At 49.2% G+C, this 13,671-nt stretch overlaps 1 protein-coding gene across 1 annotated transcript; it reads right to left on the bottom strand.

Moving 5' to 3' along the window:
• Positions 1-4,345: 4,345 nt before the first annotated feature.
• On the bottom strand, positions 4,346-7,109 carry CALHM3 (calcium homeostasis modulator 3). Its single transcript, XM_040606640.1, has 3 exons — positions 6,820-7,109; positions 5,674-5,929; positions 4,346-4,732 (listed from the first exon to the last, which is right to left on the bottom strand). Exons 1-3 carry the CDS (start codon positions 7,107-7,109, stop codon positions 4,346-4,348), a joined length of 933 nt encoding a protein of 310 aa, XP_040462574.1.
• Between the last annotated feature and the right edge of the window lie 6,562 nt (positions 7,110-13,671).

Below are 13,671 nucleotides of genomic sequence, written 5' to 3'. Positions count from 1 at the left end.
CACAAATGAAACGTGACAGTTACGGTTGGGCCAGGCTTAGCTCCTACAGCACAAACCTAAAGGAAATGGATTGTGTTGTTGGTGCTCTCCTGCATTTCTATTCCCAGTTCACAAAGCAGCTTTGATATACTAGGTTTCTCCTAGTATGGGAATAACAGGGATGGGGGAATACTGGGACTACAAGTGGCCGTAGAGCAGATGGTTGCAGCACTGACTACCTGCAAGGTGTTCGGTCCCTCCGGTCCGGGCACCACCTGTGCTGTTGACATGAATACCAAGATACACCTGATTGCCTGGGCACCAGCACAGCTGCATTGGTGGCTGTGAGACACGTCACCAAGGCGAGCTGTACACAGGTGGGTGGCACGTGGGAGATACTTTTCCCCAAGGTTTTGCAGTGCGTCAGTACAGAGGTAGGAAGCTAAACCAGGTGTTTTGACCATTAGTCAGCACTGCAGTTTCTGATGTCTCCCCGCATGCCAGCCCTGGGGCTCGGTTGATAATGCCAAGTTCACCCTGAGATGCCACCACAGAGGTGAGCATAAAGCACATGGGTAATACCTAGGCAGTCTTAGCTCTGCCTGCTGTGGAGGGGTTAATTGCATGATCTCAACAAACGGGAAGAGATTTGGCTGCATGAATATAGATGAGGCTTATTGTATTGCTAGCTAAGAGCTCAGGCTGGCTTCCTTGTTTGCTGCCGAGTAGCTTTCTGAGGGGCAGTTCACATCAAAGCCTGCACGAATCAACCTCATGAAAAAGCAGAGGGCTTTTTGATCTCCAGGAAAACTCTGCCTTTCATGAGACATGAATGAGAGGTCTGACCCTGCTTGGTGCAGAGCACTGGCCGTTCTGACTGAAGCCAATAATAAGTCAGTGGGGTTCAAAACAGAGCCCACAGAAGCCAGTGCTTGGGTCTTTCTTTCCATGTTGCCTTGTTAGGGAGGTCCTTGGTTTCATGAGCTTGCCAACAGAAAGGACACTCCAACCGATTTACAACAGAAGGCAGAGTTAGTGCTTCCTCCCACAATCCCAACCTGCTCATGCTTTGGAAACCAGGTCCTGGGAGAGATGGTGGGTGGCCAAGTCCCTCCCAACACGGGGTCTTGCACCTGACCTGGACATCAAGCCAGACACCAAGCCAGGGAGCTGGGGAGGGCTTTGCATGTCCCAGTCAATATAGGATACAGAGCGAAGGGACGTGAAAACAGTCACAATTCCCATCAGGACAGTTTGGGAAGAGACTGGTGAAGTTGTTTTTGCAGTCAACCCTGCTGTTTCACAGGATTTTGGCAGGTGAGGATCCCTGAATGTAGAGGGAGGAAGGAAGGCAGGTTAATGAACTTTGATAATGTACAGCTGTGGGCTGGCTTCAGGGGTGGTGGGTCGGCTGATGTGGATAATGTGCAGCTGTGGCTGGTTCCTGCTAAGTACTTAAATAGCTCTAAGGGGTATAGGAGAGAAGGACTGTAGGAGGAGGAGTGCTGGAGGAAGGGAGACCTGGAGGAAAGAAGACTTGGAAGAAGTGGAGAGAGCACACCCTGGATATAGGAGAGACAAGAAGAGGCCCCAGGAGAAACAGAGAGAAGAAGGGGGCCCAGATGAGGGGAGGAGGAGCTGGGAGAAGGAAGAATCTGGATGCAGCAGAGGCAAGAAGCAGGGTGGACTTGGCCTGAAGAGGATGAAGAAACAGCATGGACAGTAAATGAACTTTTAAAACCTTGTAGGGGATTGGTGGCTGTGGTGGGGCAAGGTGTGGGAACTACTTATTGAACTTAACCTGGTAAGTGATGGAAAAAGCCTTGTTGTAGCCAGCTAGTTTTGATAGTGCTGCAACACCTGAGCATGTCACATATGTCTGTAGGTCAGGCATCAGACCAGCCCTGAGGGACAGAGAGCTGCTAAAGTTTGTGGCTGACCCTTTCCACTTCCACAGGACAGTACACACTCCTAGCAGAGCTGGTGGGCTTCCCTTGAGATTGTCTGGTCTGCCCTCCTCCCTGCTCAAAGTGTGCTCAGGGCCACATCTAAAAGGGTTGTGAATTTTTCCATGGGTGGAGATGCCACGATCTCTGGGCAGCCTGTTCCATCACCCTCAAAGTAAGTGTTTTCTTCTGTTTAAATGGATTTCCCTGCATTTTGGGTTTGTGCCTGTTGTCCCATTGTGGGGTGCCAGATACCATTTTCCACAATGGAGGAGAGTTCTCTGGCTTCAAAGGGGAACACAGCAAAGGACTCGGGGAGGGCCATGGGTGTTCGAGCCTCCCAACTGCAGCTGCTCCATGGACCAGACTGACCCTCCCAGCAGCATGTGAGCCTTTGTAGACCTGCATAGATCTATAGCAGTGCCCTTACATCCTCCAGTTTTCTCCCTCCCAATACAGATAACAAAGCTGTTCCTCTTCCCCTTTTTTGCATGTCATGTTTTGCAGCCACTCTTGGATGACTTAAAACCTGAGAACATGGAAAGCAGCATGCAAAAGTGAGCTGTGAGTTTCTGCTCTGAGCTGGGTAGGAAAATAGTCAATTTGACTAGTGGAGAGTGGTGAGCCTGAACTGAGTCACAGCCTGAGATTTGTGATGTTGTGTCTGATAAAAGTAAACCAGAGATGAAATTCAAAGTGCAATCCTGATTTCAAAAGCATGTTCAGAGGCTCTCTGGACTTAAAGAGCTCCTGGTGGGAAGACCACTGTGTTATTCCCAACCAGCATGGGACATAGCTGCCTTGGTGCCCTCTCTGAGCATGTCCAGGTTATCTCAGGGATTCATCCAGAGCTGATTTTGCTATGAAAATAAGAGCAGCTCTGCACCCCACAGCTCCTGGCCGGGCCCCAGTTGGCAGAGGGGTGCAGCTGCCCACGGGTGGCCCAGGGAGTTATTTGGCCTCCCTGTATTTTGCCACATGTCTCCTCCCTCCCTGACCCCATGCATACAAACATCATGGGGAGGAGGTGGCACGCCTCCCAGCAGCTTGACAAGTTAATTTGGGGAGTTAATGTAAGTTTTCAATTTGATCCCTCATTTTGGGTTTAATCACAAGGTGGTGGCAGGTTTCTTTGCCCCCTCACCACCCGCTGCTTTCCTCCTGGAAGCCCTGCTTGCCCCATCTGTACGTTCACAGCCAAGGAGATGTTTCTTTTTCACCTTCCCTCCTTGCACCCCTCATTCCCAGGGACTAAGTGGGCATCAGTGTGAGCCTCAGGTGGAGGAATATATATGTCTGTGCTAGGTTAGTCTGCAGTAAAGAGTTTAATGCATCCAAGCAGCAGTGCTGGACAGGAATATCAATCACACTGGCACCGTGGTTGGCACCACCTACAACAGGGGCTGGAAAGAGGCAGGTAAGAAAGTAATTGGCATTAGAGGCTCAGATAAAGGTTATATTCAAACAGTTTAAAAACTAAGGATGGAAATAACCAACCAGGTGACACAAGGATATCTTCTGGATAGATTGGTTTGTACTAAAATCTAGCAGGGGAGTATTTAAAACTGGTGTTCAGACTTTTCAGACAGAGTCAGTGTGTCCTTTCCATGGCCTAATGCCAGTGCTTAGAGCAGCCACATGGACCCCAGCAGAGTCCTGTGGCTCTGGATATGTTAAGCAAAGCCTCAATCTCACTTTCCTTCTGCAAATCCAATCCAGGGATGCTTGTCCAGAGGTATCTTCAATTAAATTTATGCTGCTCCATGAATTTCAGTGCATTGCCATATTTTGTTTTGAGAACTCATGGAATTATTGATGGCTTGTTAGAGGGAGGCTGAACAGTTTGGCAGCTGGGCTGGGGGCAGCCAGAGCTCTCAGCAGATGGGAAGACGTAGGAGGTGGTTTTGCCTTTTTGAGTAAATGTGTTGGTGTGGTACTAAAAGAGTTGCCGATTAAATAATTTCAGTGTCAGCACTGCTAACTCTCTGAACCAGGTTTCACTGAAATGGGCAGGAGCTCCCCACACCTCTGGGAAGCTGCTGCTCCAGTTGGTTTGCATAAGCAGCCAGATGTTGCTGCCTTGGTTGAAATCCTTGCTCAAGCCAGAAGGGTTTTATCACAGCTGTAAGGAGCTGCAAACTCTTTCATATGACAGAAGGGCTATGCAGAGCCTTTGGTTTAGAAAAGTCATTAACTAAGTGATTGAGTCTGGGACCTTTGGATCTTCAAGAACTACTTTATTTTGGAGGTTTTGCCAGGCACGCCCTGGAACAGAGCCTTTGGGGTTGCGGTTTTGGAGGAAGATGTGAGCACTGCTGTCATCACCCTGCTGGTCCTGGCTTTGTGCAGAGGTATGGCAGTGTCCCTTCAGTGTCTGCAGGGCAAAGCAGACACTTTGCCTGGAACAGAGGGGATTTTTCTCACCCCAGGGGACACCTCTGGGTTGCTTGGCTGACATTCAGGGGAGGTTTCTCATAGTACCACCTTTTCAGAAGTTGATTCACCTGCTCCTGATCTGTGATGCCCTGGAGATCTTCCTCTCCCTCAGCCCCCTCTCCCTCCCTTGGCAAGCTGAAGCTGTGCAGTTTGATCTCTTGCTGCATGCTTTTGAAGAAGTGGAGGATGCATTTATGAGCAAAGAGCCGGCTGTGCTCACAGCAGGTTTCCTCAAAAATCTTTTGCTCTATGTCAATGTAGTTGCTCCAGTGACGTGCCTGCAGGAGGGTGGCCTGGTTGAAGCAAGGTCTGAGCCAGCGGGCGAGGAAAGCTGCTACTATAAGGATCAACAAAATGCTCCAGCCGAGTGCCTGAATGATAAGAAATAAGCAGTGGAATAGGAGCAAGACAGGCACAAGCTGTTTGCCTGTATTACTGAGACGGAGAATTTGTGTGGCTGGAGATGTGGTGCATTTGGACTCCTGTCCTCGACCTGTACCTGAAGCTCAGCATGCTCAAGCTGCACTCAGATGGTTGGTGTAATCTCCAACCAGTGAATATAGGACATCTATCTGTGCATCAATATTCAGTAGATAACTGCAAAGTCAGCCTGGAGGAGCCAGGTACTTGCTTTGAGCATGAGTGCGCCCCAGGGGAAGGGGGCTTCAGTGCTCTTCTTTGGCACTCACTTATCTCCAGTGAGATCTTCTTCTGCCACCTACACTGGCTCCAGGGCCCAGGAGTCCCCACGGTAGGGTGAGGGCAGCCCAGACTACGTGCAGCTCCCTTTGGTAAGAGGGAAAGGCTTGTTTTCAATGCCCTCCCACAGGTCCTCATCCCTGACCTGGCACTCCTGTACCAAAAGCAGGGACTGGCCAGGGCCACTCCCCGTTGTGTCCTGTTCTATTGTTCCTGAGCAAGCTGTTGCCATCTGTCTTGGCTAGCACTGTCCTTCAAACAGTGTGTCCTGTCTGCAAGGCTAGCAGTTAGAAAGGTCTTCTAACACTGGACAGGGCCTTAGGAGGCACCTGTGTTCTTTACAGTCTGTTTTTGATTATCTGGGTTTAGAAGTTGCTGGGTCTTCTAGAAATGGTTCTTTTAATTAAACCATCCTTTATTTCGTCCCTTCTCCCTGCCTGAGTGACTCTGGAGATAATTGCTGAGTGTGGCAGCATTTGGGGGCATAAAGAAGCAAAGGGCAGCCTTGCTCCCAGCCTGACTGTGGTGAAGCTGTAACAAATTGAGGTAGAGCAGGAGCAGGTGATGCGTGCCCTGGGCATCTCACGGGGGGGCTCGGCTGGCATTGACCTACCTGGGACCAGCAGCGCAGGTACCTGGACACTGCCTTGCGGGATGTGTTGTTCCTCATGAGCTCGTCATCCTTGCAGGGCACCTTGGCCAGCACCTCCTGCACCTGTACCAGGCTGGCATTGGCAAAGCCCACAAACTTCTCGGGATCCACGGAGCTGCTGAAAGCACAGATCAGGCATTTGCCATCCAGGAGGGTCACTATGATCCAGACAACAGGGGCAACCATGGCTCGCTGCAGGATGGAGGAACACATATACCTGGAGCAGGAGAGAGAGGTAAGTGGGTAAATGCCGGTAGCTTTCTCCTCATCCAGAGCCTTGATGGATGCAGGCTGCCCTGTGCCAAGCAGTCCTCCTAGAGCCAGGGAGCTGAAGCCCAGGACCGTCCCCAGCGTTGCTCTAGTCTAGCTAATGCCTCTTCTGCTCTGGGATCTCTTTGTTGGTGCTGCCTCCCAGTGAAACCTGTGCCGGTGCATGGCAGTGCTCTGTGTCTGGTGGGCATTCAGTGCAGTGCACAGTCCTTGTGTGCTTGCCTCGACTGTCTCCCCCATGCACAAATCCTTGTCAGCTCTTCCTTGTCTTCCACTTGCACTTTCTTTTCCTGTCAGTGCAGTTTCTACCTGGAAAAAAACAATCACTTTTCCCTGCAGCCTTTCTTCCCCCGTTCTGTGTCAGCCTGTGCACTGGGTAAAACTTTGTATGTAACAGATTGAATGTGATTCTCATCTCCTTCCCGCAAGTGTAAGTCAGTAAAAATTCAACTGAGGGGAGGGAAACCACAAGGCTATTGATAAAGAATGACTGTGTTGGAAATGATGCTCTTTCTGCATGTTTAAGTGGAAATACCTCATCTTTTTGCATGTTCAAGCCCCGGGAGAACTTGCATGTGCACCCCAGGGCAGCCCCATAAACACAGCTGCTGGTGTCAAAGTTCTCCTGCCCTCCTTTGCTGGGATGGGATGAGGCTCTGTGTTCCTTTCTGCTGTTGCAAATGCATTTACCATGCCCCTACCCCCACAGGCTCATGGGGAAAGGTCTTGGGAGCTGAGCTTAGAAGAAAATGAATTATCAGGAGGATCAAAGCTATGGGGACAAGGCAACTAAGCAGGAGATGGAAGGAAGGACGCCACTCCCGGTGCAAACCCCACCTGATGACAGCTAGGTCCTTCTTTCTGTGCCCCTGTGGTCGCCTCCACTCCTCCAGCATCACCAGGGACTGTCTGTTGAGGATGAGGCCGCAGAGGAAAAGGGCGATGGGGGGTACAAACATGATCCCCAAGCCGTATGCCATGTTGTAATGGGGCAGACAGGGGCAGCTGAAGTCAAAGCAGGTATACATCTTTATGCTAGCCAGGGCTAACAGCCCACAAATCCCATTCATTACAGACTCCGAGTTGGACTGGAAGTACTGGAAGATCATCCGGAAACGGTCCATCATGTTCTTTTGGCCAGGGGTGCTCCTCCTGGGAAATCCCTGGGCTGCCTGGCACAGCCTGTCTCCCTTCACCCCTCCTTCTGCTGCTGTGGGGCAGGGGGTGCAGCTCTGCCCGCAGTCGGCTGGGTCAGGAGGACAAGGATGGAAGACAGCTGCTGTGGCAAGGGGAAAAGCCCCAGAACAGGGCTCCCCACTGGCACACAGCTTTCACAGCTGTCTCGCGCAGTGTGTATCTTCTGGGGCAGCTGGTAGCTTTTCTAGGTGAGCAGATGGATGTGGCCTCCGGTAGCTGTTTTTCCTGCCCCGTTTCTCATTTTCAGGGCGGTCCCATGTGCCAGCCAGCAACAGCCTCCAGTAGTGCTGTGTCCCTCCCTCCTGCCAATGTTAACTCTCAACATAGAGCTGCCAGTGGATGCCTGTGAGATGCCCTCTCCACTGATTAAGGGTTGTTGAGCAACCATTGGGCTGGGAGAAGCCAGGTGAGTCAAACAAGCTCATCTGTGTTATTGCTGCTGCCCTCTTTCTCTTCAGTGAAACAGGTCTGCAGCCCTGAGCAGGATAGGGAGCACGCTCCTGGCTCTGAGCATACCACATCACTGATTTCCCTATGAAAATGGGCTGAAACGACCAGCCCTTCAGTGAGGAGGCTGTGAGGATCAATAGCTTTCAAAGCCTGGAATGGCACGTCAGGGCAAAGGCTGTGTTTGGCTATGTGTTGTACAGGTACTGTGACCTTTATACCATACCTTACATCCATGTCCAAGACCCTTGTGCTGGGCCACCTTCTTGCTCCCTGTCAGAAGGCATGGTGCAATCAGAGCACCTGGCTCACTTTTCCTGTGGGACTGAACTATTGTCTTCTGTCCCTTTAAATAACCCAAAAGCAATTATTCTTTTCCTCTCAAAAATTTATTTTACAGATAAATACAGCTTGTTGCCACACAAGGAAGCTCAGTTTTGTTCTGATGTATTCAACACCATTTTCCTCTTCCCAGCTTTCATCTGAAAAAACTTTCAGATTTCTTCTTGGCTGAAGTTTCCACATGCCTTCAGGAAAGGGCGGGGGGAAAAGTGTTGCACTTATCTATTTTCTTGAAAAAGAGAGGAACCATCTCCACAAAAGTGCACTTGCTGCCAGCACTGAGTTTTCTGCCCATGCTGGCTCGCATTGCAGGGCTGGCTGCCTTGATGGGATCGCACTGGAAGGGAGCAGGGGGAGGAGGTACCTATGGTTTCTCAGGGGCATGTACAGTGGGTGTGCAACACATGCTGACTTAGAGGGCCACAATGTCATCACCTCGAATCTAAACAGCAACTAACACAATTAGTTTAATGAAACACAAATGCACTGACCATAATATCTATGTTCTCTTTTACCTGCGAGTGGAAATGAGTGTTAATGTTCATCCAGCAGCAATAAAAACCCACAGCTAATCGGCTCGTGTTTCCATTTTTCCTTTATAGGACATCAGGACCACTCCATTTCACTGCTACAGGGCTTCAGGACCCCTGGCTGAACTCCACAGGTGAGTTTTAGCCAGGGTGCAGCCTGATTTGGTTCCCCACTGCTTCAATGTTCACTGGGTTTCTTGTTTAATAGCTTGCGTTTATGTGCTGACTCAGGTTCAGAAAGTGCTGTGCACTCTCTGTAAAACAATTACTTTAGAGAAATAATTTCTTTCCAGCTCTCCTGGGCAAAAACATAGGAAAGGCTAAATAGTACCTCACAGCTCAGGAAAACAAGATGTAAAAAGAGTAGGAAGCAGCCTCTGGATAGCACAAGCTACAAGGGAATTTTACTTCATCCACATGCAGGGTAATCACTGCACTCTGCTGTGATCTGCGTTCTCAACAGTAACTCAGAGCAGAGACATGGAGCTGTTGAAGAAGGAATATTCCTTAATTTACAGCACAATCAGGAGCTTCCTGGGGAGAGGGGGAAAGGACCCTTATGGTAAGTTGCTAGACATGGGTAAATGTTCAAAATTATTCTCAAAACTAAGCATGTTGGATTACTCAGTTCTTAGGGTGAAACAAAAAGGAAACAAGGACTAAAATAATCTATCTTCTCTTCTCCAGTGAGGAGATCTGCTCCAGTGTAGTCACCCTTCTGACCCTGCCGCAAGGCTGCATGTGGCTCTCTGGGGCTGTTGGACAGGGATGCTGTCCTCAGACGAAGGCAGCTGCTCCTTGGCAGAACATCTCCAAAACCATGCTGGAAGCTGTTGTTCCTCAGTGGATCTTTTGGATGTCCATGTTGGACAATGCTTTGGTTTTGCTTCAGCACTGCAGAACATCAGCAGAGGGAGGGGGGGATGCTTTTGCCTGGTCCTTAATGAGAGTAAAATACCAGCTGTAGACATTTTGCCTTGGATGATGGAGAGGGTGGTGGGTGCAGGTGTGGGAAACACCCACCCTATAGGTGAGTGCTCTTTTGGTCCAGCACAGCCATCAGTCTCTCTTCCTTTGAGGAAAAGGATTTAATCACCAAAATTTGAAGTGGTCATTTAAAATGGGATAAATTCAGCAGAATGGTATGGTCAGTTTTGTGCATGAGCCTGCAATGCTGAAGCAGCGCTGATGCTGTGCGTGCAGCATGCCTGCCCTCAGGGTGTGTGTATAACCAGAGTAAGCTCTTATACATATTTTTAGATGGGGAGCAGAGTCAGCAGCGCAGATCCAGTGTGTCTGGGGCTGTGCCCTTGGTCTGTGCCACCAGCTCCATGCTCACCGTTGGGCTGATCCCCAAGGGACAGTGGCAGGAGCACCATGGCTGTGCTAGTAGCCCTGCTTGCTCCCTGGCCTTCCCCACACCCCAGCTACGAATGAGCTGCTGGGGATAGGAGTTGCTTTGTCACACTTCAGTCTCCCTTTTCTGTGCTGGGACCAGACCCCCTTTCTCCCAGGAAGGCTGGTGTCTAGGAGCAGACATGTCACTTTTCCCAAAGCTTGCTCTTCTGGAAACAGGCCATTGCCATGAGCACTTGTCCTGGTAGGGGTCCTGCAGGGCTCTGGCAGGAGTGGTCCTGGCCCCTGGCATGGGAGATGATGTTTTACCTCATTAGGAGCCATTTGCAGTTGTTTATAACTTTGGCAAATTATTTAATTACCCAGACTGATTTTTTTCTGTCCTGAACATCTGCCTTAGGCAAAATATTTTTAGAAAACTTACATGGGTTGGTCAGCTGCTCCTGAGATGATGTAAGGGCATGAAAAATGAAGGACTACTTTTTCTGCTGTTAAAAACATATTTTTGCAATTGATCTGCAAAGGCACAGCAACTCTGACACCTGCCTGGAGGGCACAGTGGTGACTGTCCTGCTCAGAGCAGGTGCTGCAGTTGGGGTCCTTGTACCAGCCCTGCAGGAGGCTGAGCTATTGCCCCATTCCTGTCCTTGCCTCTGCTGGCTGTGGAGTTACCCTGGGACAAACTGGGATGCAGAATTGGCCCAGCACATTTCTGGACAGCAAGAGATGGCTATGAAATTAATTTAGCTCTGAATGTTTCTTCCTTCCTAATTTCTTGGCTCATTAATTGTCACATGGAATGTCACCTCCAGGTGGTGTTTAGTTAAAATAAGCTACAAAAACCAGGGCCTGAGCGATGCGTGCTCCTCGCCTCACATTCAATTTACAGGGTTAAGTGTGGATCCATGTGTTCCCCAGCCAGGGACTGGGAGGATGAGTAAGTCACTGGTGAAACACTGCGGTGTGAGAGCATCTATGTTCTCCGAGGTCACCTCAGGAGGGCTGTGGTCCCATCTCTGTTTTTGGCACCTCTCAGCAGGTGAACTGGAAAACCCCTTCCACCTGGCCGTGTTTATTCAGAGGATAAGGGTTAATGCTTTGTCAAGGCTTAAGAGGAAATATGTTATCTCGTGTTCAAGTGAAGGCCATTAACGCCATAAATCACCTTTACCAGCAACAGTGCCTGCAGACCAATACTTTGTTCCTCTGCAGTTCATGTGGGCCAGTTGCTGACCCCTGGGCACACAGGGAGACCCCCCTGAGAGTCTGTCTATACCTGGCCAGCAGGTTGCAACTCAGCTCTATTTTCTACTACCTTTTTCAGACAGTTCAGGGACCAGTCTCCCACCGCTATCTTGGGACAGCGGAGCAGCAGCATTGCCGCCTTTTTCTGCAAAGCTGGCAGAGGATTTTACCCCTTACTGCCTGGAAATCTTTCAGCTTCTCCAGTCTACCGCAGAAGTCGTCACCTTCCATTTCAACTGCTCATGAAGAAGGACACAGGCAGGATTTCTTCCCTACCATTAGGAGTTTCCACAGCATTGGGAACTGGCAGCAGAGCCAAATTAAAGCACTGTTAGCTCTGTGGGACAGGGACCACCTGAATCTCAGTATTTTTGCACAGTGGAGTACTCTGTGCTAAGAAAAGAATAAGTAATGACCATTAAATGATTAATGAGATGCTAGCAAAAATAATGGCAGCATTGTGAAATGTAGTTTGTCTTCACTAATGATGTTCTCTGGAGGTTAGATACTCCTGTGTTCTGCCTTGTAACTTCATTAAAGCACCAACATGCAGCTGACTGCCAGTGAGGAAATATATGGCTTAGTTATGTGTTGTTCTTCTTAAGAGCCCATTATATATTTCTCTCCTGGCCATTAGCACTTGGGCTTTTGGCTTACGTGGGAGCCCTGTTGCCTGATCTCTGCATTATCCCAACCTTGACCTAATTCACGCCATTTCTGATGGAGAGCTTTTTGCAAAGCCATTTATCTGCTTGGCTTGGAGCTGATGCTGCAGTGAGATAATTTGAGATGGAGTCTCTTCTCATCTTGAGAGTGAATTAGGGAATAAGGTGGAGAATTAGGGAATCGGGCTGATCTCTTAATATCCTGGCTCAGTGATTTTTCAGACTTTTTCTGATTAGCTAATGCTCACATATCTTCCAGAGAGGTGCAGGCCCCAGATAGAGGATTTAAGGCTACTGACATTTAACTAGCTTTTCTTATTATTTTTCTCAGGCTCTTAAAATTAAGCTCCAGCCCTGGGGACTCCACAGTTTACAGGCTGAAAACCACTGATAACAAACTTTTCTTGAGAGATCAGTTTGGCTGTCATAGAAACTATTTAAGTGTCTGAAAGGAGATGGAGGTTGGGTGATGAAATGCATCTTGCTGCCACGACCCTGGGATACTGCAGCCATTGCGATTTGGAGCTGACACAGTCCTCGTCCAGTGTGACTGCTCCAGGAAGCAAACAAAGTCCTTTGATAGCTGGATTCATGGCTTTTAAGTGAAAATTTTAGTCTGTGCTGTGTGGTTAATTCGCCAAAGTCCTTCAGGAAAGTTACAGCTAAAAGCTGATTCTGTCACCTCATTTTGCCACATTCCAGAGGTGCGTGAGCACTTGCCTTGCAGATGTTGGCTGCCACTGCTCCCATCCCAGGTATGGGCTGGTTTGCTGTCACTGTTCTCCTGGCAGTTATGGTGAAGTGACTGTATGATAGTAAAATCTTGTTTGATATAACCATAGGGAGTATGGCTTGATGTCCTGATTATGTTTCCATATCTCATTACAAGTTGTTCCACATTAACATTCAAGAACACGTCATGTACAAGGTCAGCTTTCTGTTGACTCTTACCAGCAGTTCAAGTAGTAGCCATTTGGCATACTAGATATGGACTCTTGAATTTTCAAGATGTAATCCATAGCACAGATTTCTTAAAACATTCCTGTGGCTACAGATATGTTGTTATAACAAATCTACCTGCACTGCTTGTGGTTGAATTTAGTACTTCTGGGATGCGCAAGCAATGATGTGGGAGTTTCCTAGAGACAAGCTGATTAATGTCATGGATCTTTTGTAAGGAGTGATTCTCTATTTCTCTAATTTACATGTCAGGAATGGAAGAAGTTTGTAAAGACAGAAAGATAAATTTATTAGGAAGTTTCACAATATTTTTCCTCAGGAAATTTTTGGTTTTATTCAAGGCCTTAAGTGAAACTGACTGTGTTTTTGAGTCATTCGCATAGGATGAAGCAGCATCCCAGTGTCACTGCTGTGCACTCTGGTGCAGCAGAGCAGGACCTTTAAAAAGGGAAGCTAGTGCTGTTTGCACCCGGGGGGGCTGGAGCTGGGGGGTGGGGTGGAGGGAAGACAAGGCAAGGCAGCAGAGCAAAGCCTCTAAACGGGGTGGAAACAGCTTTTCTTGGTACAACACAGTGATGCACGGGTCCTAAACAGTGCATTTTAAACCAGCAAGCCTGCGTCCTCGTGCTTTGCTTGCAGAGGGACCCGTCACCACGGAGCGGTGCTGCGGCTCCGGCCGTCCCACGGGCTCGGCGCCGGCGGCTGCAAGGGCTGTCCGTCCGCCCGCCCCATTGTACTCGTAGACAAGAGGGAGATTTTTCAGGAGTGCTGAGCATCCCTGGAAGCGGTACCGGGCAGATCAGCGCTGCCAGCCCTGCTCTGGAGTTGCTCAGAGGTACAGTGACACAGAACTTCTGCAGCATCGATGCAATGCTGGAGGCTGAAGCGCAAGCATGGTTGTCATCCAGGATGCTTGGGCTCATCTCATGTATGTATCTCTGCTAACT

This window comes from Falco naumanni, chromosome 9 (assembly GCF_017639655.2).
Source record: "Falco naumanni isolate bFalNau1 chromosome 9, bFalNau1.pat, whole genome shotgun sequence".
In the NCBI taxonomy this organism is placed as follows: Eukaryota; Metazoa; Chordata; class Aves; order Falconiformes; family Falconidae; genus Falco; species Falco naumanni.
This window is presented reverse-complemented; position numbering and strand designations above follow the sequence as displayed.